This window comes from Pholis gunnellus (assembly GCF_910591455.1).
Source record: "Pholis gunnellus genome assembly, chromosome: 19".
NCBI lineage: Eukaryota > Metazoa > Chordata > Actinopteri > Perciformes > Pholidae > Pholis > Pholis gunnellus.
The window spans coordinates 20,452,000-20,471,774 of NC_136546.1; the positions used below are offsets into that span (position 1 = coordinate 20,452,000).

The 19,775-nt window shown below is 43.7% G+C and overlaps 1 protein-coding gene across 5 annotated transcripts in view; it reads left to right on the plus strand.

Moving 5' to 3' along the window:
- LOC306711382 (unconventional myosin-VI-like) overlaps positions 1 to 19,775 on the plus strand; it is an 84,848-nt gene that overhangs the window by 30,104 nt on the left and 34,969 nt on the right. For all 5 annotated transcript variants that reach the window (XM_079180308.1, XM_079180309.1, XM_079180310.1 and 2 more), the window contains exons 12-18: positions 1,780 to 1,924; positions 10,422 to 10,579; positions 10,684 to 10,775; positions 11,797 to 11,869; positions 17,040 to 17,167; positions 17,698 to 17,793; positions 18,089 to 18,259. In XM_079180308.1, the coding sequence (XP_079036434.1) occupies positions 1,780 to 1,924; positions 10,422 to 10,579; positions 10,684 to 10,775; positions 11,797 to 11,869; positions 17,040 to 17,167; positions 17,698 to 17,793; positions 18,089 to 18,259 (863 nt within the window). The remainder of the gene's footprint in view (positions 1 to 1,779; positions 1,925 to 10,421; positions 10,580 to 10,683; positions 10,776 to 11,796; positions 11,870 to 17,039; positions 17,168 to 17,697; positions 17,794 to 18,088; positions 18,260 to 19,775) is intronic.

Sequence of the window (19,775 nt, forward strand, 5' to 3'; positions counted from 1 at the left end):
TCTACCGTTATAACCGTCAACCATCGGAGTGTAAATAAAGTTTTACTGACGATCGTTCTCCTCCAATATTCAGTAAAACGTGTTTCTAGTCTCGTGTTAAATATACAGATGTTTTAATCTATAAAAACACAATATTTAATTTACTTATCATTTGAATTGTGTGTTTTTATGAAGAAAAAAACATGATAAATGACTATATCAAAGTAAAAGTACAACATTTAGTATTTTTGGCGGTTTAAATTATTTTGGGACGGTGGTGTAAAGAAGTATTCTGGATCCTTGTAGACCAGCTGCTATAACAAACATCAGAGAGATCTCACCGGTGGTTTTTCCCGTAATCCTGCTGACAAACAGAAGCTCTTCTGTATCAGAGAGCATCCGTCTCTCGGGCGTCTCCGCTCCAGATCGGGTTCCTGAAAGGCAGACGCCATTTTTGATCTCATCCCTCAAGACTTCTGCACTTTTGATTGATGGCTGTAATATTCATCCCCCCCCCCCCCCTCCCCGACCTTTTGGATTTTCCTTTAATTAAAACCCAAAGGAATCATTACAGGAAACTTATGGCTTGGATTTATATTCATTAATTACATAATTAGAAACAAAAAGGATTGAAGTGTCGTATTCTCTGCATGTCAAGTGGCTCCTCCCTCATCTCACGCCTCATTCTGCTGAGCGGTTTTCTTTGCGAGCGAACCGCTCCAGGGAGGCTCGGCTTCCACGCAGCTCTACGGAGGCTTTGAACTTCAGCCGTGGAGCTCCGGAGCTCTCGGCTCCTCCGCCCTCGTTCCTTCGCTCCGCGCGGGGGTGGAAGACGGGGCCCAGCGGGGCCCAGCGGGGCGCCTGTTTAACGGACTGGTTGTCGCAGCGGGAGCCGATGCTGAGGCGTGTTTTACAGTAAAGCGAGCGCGGCGCCTTCAGCCAGAGGAGGCAATCATCCGGAGTCTGAGGTCTCTGGAGGCTCTGATTTCAGGGAAGCTCTTCAGGAATATTTATTTGTGTTTCTGGGCCACAAGAGAAAGTAAACCCCCCCAGGAGCTCACACACACTCACACACACTCACACACACTCACACACACTCACACAGACTCACACAGAGAGCCTGTTAAACTCCAACGTGGAGTAAAATACAGAAGCTCCACGTGTTATAAATATTAAACTACTCACATGTTTCAGCCGCTCTCCTCTTCAGTAGCTTCAGTATTTATATTCTTTGGTGACTTTGTTTTTTTTAAACCTTCATGTCTGTGAAAACAGATTTAATTTAATTAAATTGCTTTTTGGAAAAAGGTTCATTTTTCTGAGTTTTGCGTCGCGAATAATAAGCATCAACCAATCAGGTTGTGAGGAACGGACGTATTCAAAACATAGTGTAAAACTTTATCACTTCTTTCAATCTTGACAAAATGCAGCGCAGACCAGATCCATCCCTTCTTACCTTTCACAATAAAAGCCCCACACACACACACACACACACACACACACACACACACACACACAGCTGTTTACCAGAGGAAACTCGTATTCACTCGGAGCGTTTGGTGAGTGCAGGTCTTTTACCCAGAATGCCTTGTGATCACGTTGTGCACTGAAGCAGAGTAATTTAACCTCCATCGTTTCTATTGAAGTATAAATCTCTAGTGTTTGATGGTCTGTCAGTGAAAGCAGCAGCTGTGGTGGTTTCTTAGTAGAACCCTCAGGATCCGGACCGGTCCGACCCCCCCCCCCCGGTGCTGGTTTTGTCAGCGTGGGCTCATGTCTGCCCTCCTCCCTGTCTTCCAGGTGGCTGCACCATCAAGAAGCAGTCGAGTCAGGCGCTGGAGCACTGCGCCGAGCTGCTGGGCCTCGAGGAGGAGGACCTGAGAGTCAGCCTCACCTCCAGGGTCATGCTCACTACGGCAGGGGGCGCCAAAGGAACGGTCATCAAGTAAGAGCACACACACACACACACACACACACCTACACACACCTACACACACCTACACACACACACTCAATGCCTCAAACATTCACTGCTGTTATCTTTGCACATAACAAACCAGAAAGGTCAAACTGTGTATTATGGGAGATTTAGTCTGTAATGAGTTTATCATCCAGGTAGAACATACAATATATATATATATATATATATATATATATATATATATATATATATATATATATATATATATATATATATATATATGTATGTATATAATATATGTGTATATATATAACACAATTAGTCCATGTGATGGTAGTCTGCAGCTGCTGGTACCTTTAGGTGAGAACAGTGTGAATGACTGTGATGTCTTCTTAAAGATGGATTTGCGTGCATTCTGAAAATATCACCGTCATCACTTCCTGATCACTTGAACACATTTTTCCCGGCAGCAAAAGAACCACAGCATGATGCATGATCTCTGTGGTGTGAATATGAAAGCGTTTGATCCTCGGTGTTCTGTAGACACACACACACACACACACACACACACACACACACACACACACAGCACATGAAGAAGAAACGTATCAGAAGTAGAGGAAGACGTTCTCCTCTCCCGTGAAGGGGATTCCTGTTTTCTCTCTCTCTCTCTCTCTCTCTCTCTCTCTCTCTCTCTCTCTCTCTCTCTCTCTCTCTCTCTCTCTCTCTCTGGAGGTGACCTTTATGGTCGGCTTCCTCCAGAAAAGGATCACAAATTACGCTGATGGAAAACATCCTCCTCTGTTATTATTAATGGACCCTATTTGGAAAGGCGAGGTGAATAAAAGCACAATTCATGGAGAGAAGAGGAGAGAAGCGCTGCGATGTAAATCTGTCAGCGGGAGGTCCTCTGTGTGAATATGTGGGTTTATTTATTCATCTTTTGGACTCTTCCTGTGTCTAAAACAAGGACACCAGCCGGTTCCTCTTCCACTCGCCCGCTCCGTGTTTGTGTCCTCACCGTTAGCATTCCGATAGCACCGCATGCTAACCTGCGAGAGGCCTAATCTACATCTGGAGATGGAACATCTGGAGATGGAACATCTGGAGATGGAACATCTGGAGATAGAACATCTGGAGATGGAACATCTTGCTGCGCTTTCTCATGTCGGTCGGACAAAACCAGTGGTGGAATGTAACTAATAGTAGAACATCTTACTGATCAATCAATACTTTTACTACATTTAGCTGATAAAAACCAAACAACAACCCAGTACCGAGTAGTATTAATACTTCTCCAGTCAAACGATTCCTGCAATCAGTTCTTTATGAGCTCAGATCTGAAACGTATCAGCATGTGCATGTTTTTGCCTGCAGCCGATCATTGTGAGAGCACTTCAGTTTAACACAGCCAACGTCAGCCGTGCTGACAGCAGAGGGTGAACCTGAGGTCATAAACGGTGTAAAACACGTCTTCTCTGTGACTTTAAGCCTCAGTGTAATGTCAACAGGTGAGTCGACCTCCGCTCGGTTGCGTTAGAGCCGAAGTGTTTTCTTTGTACCGACAGACCGACACACCCGTGCTCCCTCCAGCCTCTGAGCCCCGTCGCTCTAAAGCCTGCGATTGTTTCCGCCGGCAGCTCGGCCTCAGCGCACGCCGTCTGAATGCCAAAGCCACCCGCCTCCATTTAAAAAAAAAAAAAAACAACCTCCCACGCTAATGTTTATTTCTCATCGGCGGAGCAGAGGAATTAGAAGCTGCTCTCCCCTCGTCTTCGTCTGCCAGGTACACGCTCTGTAAACGGACATGTGTCTGGCATCGCTCCGCTCTGCTGTTATTCAGGTTCCTCTCCCAGATTAAATGTTCCACATCTGTACGTCTCGGTGTACATAAATATAAAACAAAAGCGTCAGCCTGTTGCAGCTCCTGATCTGTAAAGACAAGCCCAGAATAAATAGCAATCACCTCTGGATGTTGGATTACTGATGGAGGAGTTTGACAGACAGCAAAGAAGAAAACTGTTGAAAATCCTCCGCGCTGCATCTTTAAATGGAGCTCCAGCAGGCTGGACGTGGACGACGATCAGCCGGAGAGGTCGCTGTTCGTCTGGAGCAGACGGAGCCGCCGGGCTCTCTGCTGGTGGCAGATGGTGGAAGGAAAGAAAAGCTGATGAGAATAATCGCTTCCAACTTGTTTATTCTCTCCATTAAAGCCAAAAAAAAGAAAAACCTTTTGACTGAGAAAGCAAAAGATCCTCTTTGCACAAGGAGGAGGAGGAGGCGGCAGACTTTCTGGTGACGGCAGATGGTTGAAGGGATGGAAGGAAGAAAAAAGAGAAAAGTCTTCCAACATGTTCATCCCCTTCAGGAGGACTGAGGGGAAGCTGCACAAAGCATCCCAGTTTATGGGAAGAGCAGCCTTCATCTTCAGCTGGGCTAGCAGTGATGCTCAGACTTGGTGTAATCTCGTGCAAACTATTTCAATCCTGACAGTGTGAATATGGAAGTAGGACGGGTCAGATACAGATCTAAATAGATTCAGAATACTCCGCACGACTAAAACAGCTCGACTAGAATTTGGAGACGTTTGTAGAACTTGTGGTAAAGACGAGCAACGCAGAGCGACGAGTTTATCCAATCGGCTGTAATCAGGGTTCATTATGCCGACGTCTGATTGGAGGAGAGCGAGCTGTCAATCATCTGGTGGACCGGCTCCTTTAGAAATGACATCTGATCTTTAAACAGCAGCCAAATGTGGCCATAAATCAACGGCGGCCATCGATCACTGACAAAACGCCAAGACACACGCCTGGTGGGACGTCAACCAGGCGGCAACTTCCGGTTCAGAAAAGTGTCTAAAACCTCCAAAATACCGAACGTTAGGCTTCAAAACGTCCTCAAACCAGGAAGTGACGTCATGACGACTACATCCACGTCTGATCTACGCCGAGTGTCTTCAACACTGACTCAAGAGAACAACCTAGAAACACAGCGATGGAGTTTCTGCTCACGTTAAACTTACTTCACTGAGTGAGTTTCTCTCTCAGACCGCGCACACACACACACACACACACACACACACACACACACACACACACACACGCATTCAGAGCAGCAGATGTCGAGCGAGCGGTGACTCGGTCTTATCTTATTTATACGAAAACACTTCACAGATTACGGCTTTGATTTGGTAAAAGTGGAAGAAACCAGACCAGTAGGTGAAGAGAGGCGGCGTGTTGGAGCGCTGCCAGCTGGCTGCATCACTTAAGCTGGTTAGTTATTTGTCTGTTATGTAAGCAGGAGTGTGTGTGTCTGTGTGTGTGTGTGTGTGTGTGGCTGAGAGAGAGGGGGAGTAAAGAGAGAGAGAGTGTGGGAGGGAGATTGGATTTAGAGAGGGAGAGAATTATAATTTGTCTTTTTGTTTCCTTTTATTTGTGTATTATTTTCTGCTCGGTGTATTTTAACAAACAGGAATCTAATTATGTGCAACGACGGTAAAGCAAAGTGAAACAGACGTGAAGTTAAAGTGCAACTAAACGTGTTTGTTTCCATGTAAACCGGCTTGTTTGTGTGATGGAGGCGAGGAAGAGGAGACGATGAAGAAGAAAAGAGTGAGAGTGTAACAGACGGAGAAGAGGTGCGAAACATTTCACCTTCATGTAGCAGGTTTCCCTCGTTGAGATCTCTTTTACGTGATAAACACAAGAATAAACGTTTGAGTAACATTAAAATAATCCGAGCGTTTGCACACAGACGTCCTGGACTCGATCAGCTTTTATTCCACTGAGAGTAAAACCACAGTGTGAAGCAAAATAATATTTAAAAAAGTCACAAACTTTGGTGCCATTTTTGCAAAAGCTGCTACAAACAAATAACTGAGAGATCCTGCAACGTACTTCCTGTACTTCTTTGCTGGGAAGAATCTTAATATTATGTCTTTATTCTGATTTGATACTAGGTATTGTCAAAGGTTTTGTATGTTAATATTGTAATATGGCAAAAGTGTTGTATTTTCCTGGTTTTAAAACTAATTTTCTAAATTTACCAGACTATAGTAGCTCTTCTATTATTTGTCACTTTATATACTCGGTACTGATGATTGTACATAAAAAAAAAATGATATAAAGCTTCAGCACATTGCTGAGATATCGTCATATTTGGTAAAGTAATATTGTGATATTTGATTTTTCTCCAGTCCTGGTACAGGTGTTTCTATTATTTTGTCCACCCCATTGCTATCAATGAGGAAAGCCTAAATAACAGAAACACCTCTCGGTTTAAATCAATAGAGTTCAACAGTTCACAATTCCGAATGAAACAACACTCGTATGTGAAGAAGGCAATTATTCGTTGGACCGGTAAAGTAACATGATTAATGAGGGAGAAGCGGGTGAGTAAAAAGGGGGAGGGAGTTACTTTCATACAGAGCGGGAGGAAACCTGAGCAAAGACCCGGCAAAGAGAAAATAAGAGCTGCCAATCACAGTGAGGTCAGAGGTTAACCTCCGGTGAGAGTGGAGGTGGGATTAGTCCGTCAACCCGGCAGCCAGACGTAACTTCTGTGGTCTCAACACATCCATCTACGTTTCAGCGACACTTCTCTGACTTCATTTCGTCCGGATCGTTTTCTACCTGAAACACTTTCTAGAAATCTGTCATCGGCCCACGCAGGCTGCTCTCATCCGGCGCTCGTAGCTATACCGACGGAAAATAATGGAGAACGTATGAAGTTATTTCCTAAATCTAACTAAGTATTTAACAATCTTTTTCTAAACCGAACTAAAAATGTTACGATCTTTTTCTAACCCTAAGTATTTAACGATCTTTTTCTAAACCTAAGTATTTAACGATCTTTTTCTAACCCTAAGTATTTAACGATCTTTTTCTAAACCTAAGTATTTAACGATCTTTTTCTAACCCTAAGTATTTAACGATCTTTTTCTAACCCTAAGTATTTAACGATCTTTTTCTAACCCTAAGTATTTAACGATCTTTTTCTAAACCTAAGTATTTAACGATCTTTTTCTAACCCTAAGTATTTAACGATCTTTTTCTAAACCTAAGTATTTAACGATCTTTTTCTAACCCTAAGTATTTAACGATCTTTTTCTAACCCTAAGTATTTAAAGATCTTTTTCTAACCCTAAGTATTTAACGATCTTTTTCTAAACCTAAGTATTTAACGATCTTTTTCTAACCCTAAGTATTTAACAATCTTTTTCTAAACCTAAGTATTTAACGATCTTTTTCTAAACCTAAGTATTTAACGATCTTTTTCTAACCCTAAGTATTTAACGATCTTTTTCTAACCCTAAGTATTTAACGATCTTTTTCTAAACCTAAGTATTTTACGATCTTTTCCTAACCCTAAGTATTTCACGATCTTTTTCTAACCCTAAGTATTTAACGATCTTTTTCTAAACCTAAGTATTTAACGATCTTTTTCTAACCCTAAGTATTTAACGATCTTTTTCTAACCCTAAGTATTTAAAGATCTTTTTCTAACCCTAAGTATTTAACGATCTTTTTCTAAACCTAAGTATTTAACGATCTTTTTCTAACCCTAAGTATTTAACAATCTTTTTCTAAACCTAAGTATTTAACGATCTTTTTCTAAACCTAAGTATTTAACGATCTTTTTCTAACCCTAAGTATTTAACGATCTTTTTCTAACCCTAAGTATTTAACGATCTTTTTCTAAACCTAAGTATTTTACGATCTTTTCCTAACCCTAAGTATTTCACGATCTTTTTCTAACCCTAAGTATTTCACGATCTTTTTCTAAACCTAAGTATTTTACGATCTTTTCCTAACCCTAAGTATTTCACGATCTTTTTCTAACCCTAAGTATTTCACGATCTTTTTCTAACCCTAAGTATTTAACGATCTTTTTCTAAACCTAAGTATTTAACGATCTTTTTCTAACCCTAAGTATTTAAAGATCTTTTTCTAACCCTAAGTATTTAACGATCTTTTTCTAAACCTAAGTATTTAACGATCTTTTTCTAACCCTAAGTATTTAACAATCTTTTTCTAAACCTAAGTATTTAACGATCTTTTTCTAAACCTAAGTATTTAACGATCTTTTTCTAACCCTAAGTATTTAACGATCTTTTTCTAACCCTAAGTATTTAACGATCTTTTTCTAAACCTAAGTATTTTACGATCTTTTCCTAACCCTAAGTATTTCACGATCTTTTTCTAACCCTAAGTATTTCACGATCTTTTTCTAAACCGAAGTATTTAACGATCTTTTTCTAAATCTGTAAGTTGTTTCCTGTGAAGATGGAAGTTTATTTTAAAAAGAGTCAATTTGCTGCATTGACATTTAAAGCGAGTGATCACTGGGAGGTTTACAGGTTACAGGAAGTTCTTTTTATCACTAACATCGTTATTTTGAAATCGTCCTCTCTGCAGATAGTTTTCAAAACGTTGCTGAATGTCAAAAACAAGTGGCCGTGCCCTCAAACTCCCACCTGTAGCTGATCTTTAACGGAGGACAGAATCGGGATGTTTTCGGTACATTTCAGAGCTGAAAAAGTCGATTTTAAAGTAGAACTTGTCCTCGTGTGGTGCGTTTGAGGACGGAGTGGCAGAGCTCGAGTCCTACACGAGCAGACGGCAGTAATTACACTGAGATGGAGAAAGATTCACAGAGGCTCATGGGGAATACATATTAGGCTACTTGTACCATTAGTGTTCTGACATTCTGCTGCCCTGGCATTTAGACCTCTTGGTTTTTAAATGAGCGGCGTATTAACACCTCTGGCTGCGGCGGCGGCGGCGGCGGCGCTCCAGCTCGGAGGAGCCGGCGGCATGAATTAAACATGGAGGTGGAGCGAGAGGCCGGAGGTGGAGGTGAGGAGCTGTGGGAGTGTTGATGGACGACAAGTCGGAGGTTTAAAGTCGGTTTCTAGCTGCTGAGATGTTTTTTTTTATTGAGTTGATGTTTGCAGAGCAAACTGCTATTTGAGCGTCATAAATGTACTTTATTACAACGTAGAAATAATAATGGCTTCAATAAGACTCAACATAAAACTCTTCATAGTCACGAATTAACTGAAAAATAGTTTAACCTTAAAAAGCAACGAGCAGGTTGAATTTCTCTCTGAACTTATTTTATTTCTTTATGGAAACGATGTGTTTCACGAAGGCGTTTTGGGCAATAAATGTAAAAGTGACGCGGTGTAGAAGTCAGGACTCATTAGGATCATTAAATAATAAAAAAATAAGAAGTTAAAGTACAGGAATAAAGTACAGGAACCACAAAACAGAATGTAGGGAACACAACGTCAACGTTTAATAAAAGACATCTGAAATGCAGATTTGTTTTTTATTTGTTATTAATTCATTTATTTCTTCTCTCTGTGTTGGTTGTCGCCTGATTTTAGTTTATTATGTCAACCTTTGTTTGATTGTGTGTCCACAAACCTGGGACACGAATGCAACACATTCATGTGTGTATATATAAATATAAATATATATATTTATATATATAAATCTGATGGGATTGCAGGCAGCGTACAGGTGCAGAAGTGACTTCCTGATTGCAGCTTTAGGGACTTCTGGTCGTCTGATCACAGCCTGAAGTGTTAGAAAAGCTGCAGCGATCAGGCTCCAGTATTCCCAGTGATGTATGTGGCTTAAAAAGGTGTGTGCAGAGGAGATAATTCCTCACCTAGAGATGGATGGAGGGATGGATGGATGGGTGTTGGGAGTCGGCGCTCTGGGAGTTGTTTCCTGCCGTGTCCTTGAGTTCACTGCAGCTGAAGTCCCGAGCAGAAGCTTGAGCCTCGCAGCAGATTAATGCGCTGCATTTTATCTGGCCTCCGCCATCGGATCGCTCCTCTTTTTGTTCTGCCGCTATTGAACCGTGCACTCACACACACACAGTCAAAAGCAATTACAATACCTGCACACACACACACACACACACACACACACACACACACACACACACACACACACACACACACACACACACACACACACACACACACACACACACACACACACACACACAGCCAATCTCTCTTTCTTCAGCTGTCAATAACACAATTATCTGATTATCTGCTCGGAGAGTCCTCTTCGTTTACACTGAAGGAGGAGACGGATCCATGTTTACATTCATTACTTCAGGCCATCAGCTCAACGCGATACGCAGCACAATATATATATATATATTAATATATATATATCGTTATAAGATATATAGATCTTTAAGTTAGCAACGTTACGCTAAAGAACCGATAACGGGGTTCAATGTCGTGGTGTCCAAGACACAAAGATACTAAATGTACAGGAATATAAAACACTAACACGAACATCATGAACCAATGAAAACACTGGATTCTATCTATCCAACGTGTTTCCAAGTGTTCAAAGACCGTCGGAAAGATGGGAATCTGACGATAATGGCTGATAAACGCTGTAGTTTCTATGCGTTTCACACAGAAACGCTCCTCCTCCTCTCTCATGAATCACCGTGTGACCGTCACTTTTTCATCCCCGTGTGTCTCCAGAGTGCCGCTCAAAGTGGAGCAGGCCAACAACGCCCGGGACGCGCTGGCGAAGGCCGTGTACAGCTGCCTGTTCGACCACGTGGTGACGCGGGCCAACCAGTGCTTCCCCTTCGAGTCCTCCGCCAACTTCATCGGTGTCCTGGACATCGCCGGCTTCGGTCGGTACCCATCGGAACCCTCTTATCAATATATATATTTATATTTATATAGAATGTTTAGCGTGATGATCCTCTGACTCTCCGCTGCTGTTTCCCTTCCACAGAGTACTTTGAACACAACAGCTTCGAGCAGTTCTGCATCAACTACTGCAACGAGAAGCTGCAGCAGTTCTTCAACGAGCGCATCCTGAAGGAGGTGAGAGCCGACGTTCACCTCCAAACGCCTCCTCAGGGTCGCCAGCCGGCACCGACAGACAGCCGCAAGTCAGAGCGCTTTGATTCAGACGTTTAGGTGCTTCTCTCACTGTGAGAGTAGGTCTCATTATTCAGTTTCCAAAGCTCAGACACCTGAAGACATGAAATCAAGACTTTCAAAGGAGCGTTTCATTCCGTGTCACGGTGTAGTTTCCCCTTTATGAAAGTGTGTGTTGTGGTGATTACCGTTTTAAAAAAGAAACCTGCATGATTTCTCTTAAAAATGACCGGATGTAGAAAGTTTTCTGTTGCTCTCCGTGAACTTTGTGTCTCATATTTGGATGAAACTCTTCATTTACAGACGTCTTCAGCACCCAAACAACCATTAGAGACACCAAACCCGACGCCGTCAGAATGTTCCACGTCTCTGTTTTGGAAACTAATGATGCTAGACGTATTATTAAGGCCCTCAAGTGCTATAAACCTCCGCCAACGCTGAGCCGGCGGCGGAAAGCCGAGGCCCTCGTAACGTTACTATCGTTCTTTAGAGCTTTAGTGCTCCGCTGACCACACCGAGGTCTGATGACACGACCCCGCTGTGTAACGCTGGTTCAGTCGCAGAAACCAACGATTTTGGATCATTAACGATCATCGTGATAGATGATTATATATTCATGAGTTTGAAAGAAGCATCATTAACACACGTCATGATGACAACCGTCAAATGTTAACCCTTAAAACTCTTTACATACGTGGAGTTGTTAGCGTCCAGAAACATCTGTTAGAAAACGTCCACCATGAGAGCAGCAGCCTTCGTGAGACGCTCGTTTGTACTTTGCGTGGAAGTGAAGCAGCTCAGAGCTCCGGTCTAAGCGGCGTTTTGTTAGACAGCTAGAAAGCCCTCCGGGCTAGAAAGCCCCCCACAGAGTCCCCGTCCTCCTCCTCCTCCTCCTCATTAGACGAACGCCGAACACGGATCTCGTTATGGATTCTCATTAGAAATGTCTCGTTTTGCATTCCAGGAGCAGGAGCTGTACCAGCGGGAGGGGCTCGGAGTCAACGAGGTTCACTACGTCGACAATCAGGACTGCATAGGTACGAAGACGCCGCTCTCACGATAAACCTTCCTGCATTCAGAGCAGCTCCGGTGGCTCGACCTCCATATCTGAGTGTTTTCCTGCTTATTTTATGATTTGTATGACTGTATGTGTGCAGAGCTCAAGCTACACAGGAAGAGGAAGAAGAACACAGAAAGCTGTCCGTACTCGTTACTAACTACACAGTCAGGCTGTGTCACATATTCAGATGGTGCTTTAATGTCTAGAAGCATTTAAAAAATACATGAGAGCAGCGAATTCATCAGCTCTCTGCAGTCCGTGTGTTCAGACACGGGGTCGTTCTCCCTGGTTTGAATCTTGTTGTAGGTCTAGTAGTTCTTAACTTGAGATGCTTTGCAACTGTTTTTAAATCTTTGATGTCAGACTTAAAGGTCTTGAATCCTGACTTGTAACTTTCCTTGTTTTGACGTGGGACTTGACGGGCCGTCCTGTCTTGTTTTTGGTCATTTATACTTGTTGGTCTTGACTTACAACCTTCTAGTCCTGTTGAAGGTCTTAACTCGGATCTTGACTTGAGACTTTCCTCAATGTGGGTCTCGTCATGCTAAACTCAGGACATGACTTACAACTGTTCTGTCTTTATTTGGGACTTTTAGATCCTAACTTGTGACTTGTAACTTGTTTGGGGTCTTGTAGTTCTTAAATTGACGTGTCTTTCAACTTTTAATTGGTATTTGAAGGTCTTACTTTGGGACTTGAAACTTTCCTCTCTTGACGTGGGACTTGTAGTTTTTGACTTGGGTCTTGACTTGGGACTTGTTCGCCTTGACTCTGGACTTAACGTGGGACATCCCGGTCTTGACCCGGGACCTTTAGATCTTAACTTATGACTTATTTGCAACGTTCCTGTCTTGACGTGGGACTTGTAGCTCGTAACTTGGGACTAGACTTGAAACCTCCCAGTCTTGTTATACGACGTGAAGTTCTTCACGCTGAACTCGACCTGGTGCTCCTTGTTTTGCATGTTGTTGTGTTTAACTTGGAACTAGACCTTTCTGTCTTTATCTGGGACTTGTGTTGGTCATGACTTGAAATTTGACTCGAGACTTCCCAGTCACGCTATGGGACTTGAAGTTCTGAACTTGGAACTGAACGTGAAACCGTTCTGTCTGAGCTCAGACCTCGACGTACAGCTTTCACGTCTTAACTTACGAAGTGAAAAGTGTCTTTCCTGCGTTGACTCTCTGGTCTTAACTTGGGATTTAGATTAAAGACTATTCGGTCTTAACTTGGCCGATGACTCAGGACTTGTCTGCGTTCACTTGGGACTTGACGAAGGACTTGAAATAGAACTTGGATCTGGATTCGTACAGCATTGCAAACGTAGCTGCAGGTATCACTTCACCTCTAATGCTCTGTCGAGTCACTGCCTGAGGTTCTGGAGCTTGTTGCTGCTGGTCCTGGTTGTTTGTAGTATTCTTTTTAATTTAACTTTTAAATTGCTCATTCTGAGGTTCCAGTCTTCTCACACAGGAGTAGAGGTTGTGTTTGCGAGCCCAGGGCTGCAGAACGCTGCTCATTATTGGCCTTGATGCGCCGCTGGCTCCGAGCCCTCGGTTTTATTTTCTATTTTTTTGCGAGAGCCGGCGCTCCACAGCTTGACCCCGGAGCCTCGGTGCTGTTTCACGGACAGACGGAGTGATGGAAGCTCCCGGAGCACGTGAACTCCTGTCCTGACTGAGCAGCGTCTCCGTAAACAGGGAGGCAGATGGATGGTGAGCTGGTTTAGAGGTGAAGGAGGTTAATTATGCTTTTTGCTGATGTCCAGCTCTGTGAAACAGCATCGGTATCAGATGCTGAACTACAGCGGAGACAGCTGGAGGGAGGCGGCAGTCACACTGTTTACAATGAGCTCTGTAGAAACTGCAGATTACCCAAATGCATTTGTTTGTTCGGGCTCCTGTTGTGTGTTCTACTCGGTCCACACAAACACCAGAGAGCACATGAAACTCACTCTTGATGTTGCAGGAAATTGAATCTGTACAGACGGGAGATACGTGACTTCGTGAAAGACAAAAAAAACTTCAAGTCCAAACGGGCAGTTCTATTTGTTAACGCTTCGTTCCTTATGGCCGCTTTGTCCCCGTCTGTGTCCATGTTGTTTTTCCTTGAGACTGGTAGAGATGCTGGATGGAGGGATGGAGGGATGTCTCTGGGGGGTGTTGAGTAGGAAGTCTGGCTGCTGGTCCGTGGTCTCGGCTAGTTGGACGCAGTGAGTTTGTGAGTAGGAGTCTGTATCCGCTTTGTGCATCTCCGATTCATGACTCAGAAAGACGCGGTGAGTCATGCTCAGTCAGTGCAGCGCTGCAGTAGTGTACACCGACACCTCTCCAGGCCTTTCATCGGGTTCACTGCCTCTGACCTTTCTCACCACTTAACTAGTGTTTGTGACGCCGTGTTTGACGTATGCTGCAGGAGTCCGGCCTCTTCTTCGTCACACACGGGGAGCTTTGTGTGGAAGAAGATATCCCATAAAATACACTGCATTGTGACCGGAGAGACATTTTTAAAGGATGTCATTGAAGGTTCATAAAAGTATATTTGCTGCGTGTACGAGCTCAGTTTAACGTCGTCCTCTTGAAGTCACTCTTTGTTGACCTCTCCTGTGGACGCGTCGCTGACTTGGGATCAGCTGCTTCTGCGTTGTGTTTCAGATCCGTTTCACAGCTTCGTGTTGATGCGGTGCTACCGGATGTTTCCTCCTTGTTAGTCTTGCTAAAAGCCGCCCACAACAGAGATACGACTGTTTACGACCCGACGCCGACTTCTAAATGAAGTGCTCCGTCTCTTTATTACACTATCGATCGATCCTCCAGCCCGCAGGGGTTCATTACTGGACTCCAGCGCTCATTGGCCCTTTTCCAGAGCACATCCAGCAGCTGTGTTCTTTATCATTCTGGGTTTGAACGCTTCATTGTTTTAACTTGTGGTGTGTTAAAGTCACTCTCTAATGTGTGACATAGTTCTTTATTTAAGATCATGTTAAGAGAACCCTGCAGACTCATTTAATCCATGTTTTACTAAGTAGTCCTTCAAGAAGTAGTAGGAGTAGGAGTAGGAGTAGTAGGAGGAGTAGTAGGAGTAGTAGTAGTAGGAGTAGTAGGAGTAGGAGTAGTAGGAGGAGTAGTAGTAGGAGTAGTAGTAGTAGTAGAAGTAGTAGTAGTAGTAGGAGGAGTAGAAGTAGGAGTAGGAGGAGTAGAAGTAGGAGTGGTAGGAGTAGGAGTAGTAGGAGTAGTAGGAGTAGGAGTAGTAGGAGTAGGAGTAGTAGGAGTAGGAGTAGTAGTAGTAGGAGTAGGAGGAGTAGAAGTAGGAGTAGGAGGAGTAGAAGTAGGAGTGGTAGGAGTAGGAGTAGTAGGAGTAGGAGTAGTAGTAGTAGGAGTAGGAGGAGTAGAAGTAGGAGTAGGAGGAGTAGAAGTAGGAGTGGTAGGAGTAGAAGTAGTAGGAGTAGGAGGAGGAAGAGTAGGAGTAGTAGGAGTAGTAGTAGTAGGAGTAGGAGGAGGAAGAGTAGGAGTAGTAGGAGTAGTAGTAGTAGGAGTAGTAGGAGTAGGAGTAGTAGGAGTAGGAGTAGTAGGAGTAGGAGTAGTAGGAGTAGGAGTAGTAGGAGTAGAAGTAGTAGGAGTAGGAGGAGGAAGAGTAGGAGTAGTAGGAGTAGTAGTAGTAGGAGTAGTAGGAGTAGGAGTAGTAGGAGTAGGAGTAGTAGGAGTAGGAGTAGTAGTAGTAGGAGTAGGAGGAGTAGAAGTAGGAGTAGGAGGAGTAGAAGTAGGAGTGGTAGGAGTAGGAGTAGTAGGAGTAGTAGTAGTAGGAGTAGGAGGAGGAAGAGTAGGAGTAGTAGGAGTAGTAGTAGTAGGAGTAGTAGGAGTAGGAGTAGTAGGAGTAGTAGGAGTAGGAGTAGTAGTAGTAGGAGTAGGAGGAGTAGAAGTAGGAGTAGGAGGAGTAGAAGTAGGAGTGGTAGGAGTAGGAGTAGTAGGAGTAGTAGTAGTAGGAGTAGGAGGAGGAAGAGTAGGAGTAGTAGGAGTAGTAGTAGTAGGAGTAGTAGGAGTAGGAGTAGTAGGAGTAGGAGTAGTAGGAGTAGTAGTAGTAGGAGTAGGAGGAGTAGAAGTAGGAGTAGGAGGAGTAGAAGTAGGAGTGGTAGGAGTAGAAGTAGTAGGAGTAGGAGGAGGAAGAGTAGGAGTAGTAGGAGTAGTAGTAGTAGGAGTAGGAGGAGGAAGAGTAGGAGTAGTAGGAGTAGTAGTAGTAGGAGTAGTAGGAGTAGGAGTAGTAGGAGTAGGAGTAGTAGGAGTAGGAGTAGTAGGAGTAGGAGTAGTAGGAGTAGAAGTAGTAGTAGTAGGAGTAGGAGGAGTAGAAGGAGTAGTAGTAGGAGTAGTAGGAGTAGGAGTAGTAGGAGTAGTAGTAGTAGGAGTAGGAGGAGGAAGAGTAGGAGTAGTAGGAGTAGTAGGAGTAGTAGTAGGAGTAGGAGGAGTAGAAGGAGTAGGAGGAGGAAGAGTAGGAGTAGTAGGAGTAGAAGTAGGAGGAGTAGGAGGAGTAGTAGGAGTAGGAGTAGTAGAAGTAGGAGTAGGAGTAGTAGTAGAAGTAGTAGAAGTAGGAGTAGGAGGAGGAAGAGTAGGAGTAGTAGGAGTAGTAGGAGGAGTAGTAGGAGTAGTAGTAGTAGGAGTAGTAGTAGTAGTAGTAGGAGTAGGAGTAGTACAGTTGTGACAATAATACCACGTTTTAACAACAGTACCTGCTCATTGTGTCCTTAACTTGAACTGCGCTTTAGCTGAAGTTGACCGTTGATTTGCATAAATGAACTTAAAGATTGATGAACGATGATGATCGATGGAGATTCTTTACCGTTGAAATGACTTTTCTATCGTCGGGATGAAATGAACCACGTTTGCACCTCCAGGTGTTCAGCACTGTACGGATATTATAATGATAATATAATAATGGTAATGCAATTAAAATAACGATAACAATTTGCTTCCCCGTCACCTTCTGAGTTCGACCAGGTCAACGAGAAACTCTTAATGTTTCCACAGCTCGGATTGGATTCGACTGTGATTGGATTTTTAATGGTTTCCTTGATTGAATTGGCGGTGTTGCCCGTTAGCCCTCGGGTGGTTCCTTTAACTGCTAACCGTCCGTGTTCTCGTGCTGCTCTCTCTCAGACCTGGTGGAGGCGAAGGTGGTCGGCGTCCTGGACATCCTGGACGAAGAGAACCGACTCCCTCAGCCCAGCGACCAGCACTTCACCGACACCGTTCACAACAAACACAAGAACCACTTCCGCCTCACCGTGAGTCCGCTCCCAGACAGGAAGCTGTTCCTCTAAACTGGGGCTTTGAATAAGAAGTTGAAGTCTGCGTTGTTGTTGTTTTTGTGATTTGTCTTTAATTTTAAAGGAAGGGAAGATGGAGTTGGAGAGACCAGTTGTCCATAAATTGTCACATTTACCTTTAAATAACTTGTTTTAGTTTGTTCTCCGACTATTATCCCCTTTGTGTTTCACATAAAAACAATACGTAGTCCGTGTCCTTTTAATTTTTAGTCCAAAAGGTGGTTCAGGTCTTATGATCAGATCAGATGTATGATGTCATGAAGCTGAACACTTGACTCTTAATCCTCATTTCCAGCCCGGAGTGATTGACGGGAGCGGGAGTTAACACGTCGTTGTAAATGGAAAATATGCAGGAAGTCTGCTGAGTCTAAGTGTTTTCCTGTGTGTGTGTGTGTGTGTGTGTGTGTGTGTGTGTGTGTGTGTGTGTGTGTGTGTGTGTGTGTGTGTGTGTGTGTGTGTGTGTGTGTGTGTGTGTGTGTGTCCCTCAGGTACCCAGGAAGTCTAAGCTGTCCGTCCACAGGAACGTGAGGGATGATGAAGGATTCATTATCAGACACTTTGCAGGAGCCGTGTGCTACGAGACGGTGCGTGTTCACAGAACTCTCTCCGCTCGGCTTTCTCCCGGAAAAGCCGTCTTTTGAAAATGAATGTCACACAAAAATTATTTATTTAGTTTTTTGTTTAATCTCACCGGACACTCCGGACCAAAGCGAGAGACCGTTCAGATGAGGTGATGCATTTTAAACGGTCTCGTCTAAATGAGGCCGCATGTTGTGAGTCTGATATATCCTGATATGTGTTGATTCACCCGTTCAGTGAGCAGACGCAGCCGGACGAATCGTAAACAATGAAGTCTGAGAACTTGTTCCTTTTTTTTAGACCAAGTTCGTGGAGAAGAACAACGACGCCCTGCACATGTCTCTGGAGTGTCTGGTCAGCGAGTCCAAGGACCGCTTCGTCCGAGAACTCTTCGAGAACTCCAACAACAGCAAAGACGTGAAGCAGAAGGCGGGAAAACTCGGCTTCATCAGCGTCGGCAACAAGTTCAGGGTGAGTTTTTTTGGCTGAAATGAAGAGAATTTGTTGACCTGAAATGCTTATTTCATAGCAGAAAGTGAACCTTTCTGATGTCGTTTCATTTATGGGTTCAACACCACGAATACCTTCATAGTAGATTTTTTAAAAACAACGTGTCGTCCCTTCTATTTTTAACTCCGCAAATATGCAAGAAAAACAAAACGCAAGGGACCGAAAATAAACTACGGGGCATAAAATCTGCATTCTGCAACAACAGACCTACTGTACCTCCTGCTGCCAGAGCTGCAGTGATGACGCCAACGTATCGGGGATCAATGATTTATGGAGGCGTAGAAACGCATCACGCAGCACCTTTTAACAAGAGGTCTGACGGACTGCGGCTCTCATGGTCAGGACGAAGCCGGCTCAGGTTCACCGTTACAGAAAGCCCATGAGCACATAGTAAAGAGACGGTTCTGGTGTTTAGAAGTGTGGTTCTATGAAGTTCTTCTACACTGACGTCGGCATTATTCTCAAGAATCCAGAAATCGGTCAGATGTCGCGCCGTCTGAGTGGAACACAAAGTCTCTCCGTCAGAACAGGAAGTGCAATTCTCTCTCCGTGTGAAGCTCCACTGAGTTCCAGAGCACATTGAGAGAACAGAGAGCAGCTTCTTTGTTGTTGGTGGAGTTTTTTCTTTACTTTCCTTCACTGTGACTCATCCGGCTCAGCATCTCACCTTCATATGTGCTCCAATGTGTCACCGAACCAAAGGCAACGACACAAAATCACAGCGCTTGGCTCCACTCGATCACCACGTGTCCTAAAAATACTAAAAACAAAAGCACACAACCCCCCGAGGGAATGATGTCCGGCTCTGTTATCGGAGGTCAGAGAGCAGTCTTTGATGTACACATATTTTATCCTTTCATGTGTACGGAGACGTGATTTATATGTGAAGCACATCGCTGAGACTGTACGGACGCTGTCCATCACTGAGGAGTTAGATCCTGCAGCCAGAGCTGACAGATTCTCAACTCCATGAAAATAATCCATTATGTGTTTGTTTTATCCCGGCAGTCGCCCTGTTCTTTGGGTTATTTAGTTTTATTTTATTTTGACTGAGACGCACAGGAAACGTGTTGATGCATCATACATTAGAAGCTGAATTTATTTTGTTTTAAAATGTCACTTAGTCACAATTTTCTATGTGCATATAGTAAACGATGGTCCCATTAAGAGTAAAGTAGACCTTAAACCTGGGAATGCTTGTGGGCGGAGCTACATGGTGATTGATGTCCATGTTTTCCTCCTTTAACCCTTTCACCGTTTTCAGTTCATGAAAGTTATTTGTGACAATTTTGTCTCCTAAAAATGTTTTACTCAGCGTGAACTTGAGCTCCACTCACTCGTGTCACTTCTGGTTGCAAAAAAACAAGATGGAGACGACCAGGAACCAAGCTTGTGACTGCTTAAAACCAAGGTGGCGAAGGCCAAATACCAAAATGGTGACATCCCAAAAAGCTAGATGGTCACTGGTAAAAATCAG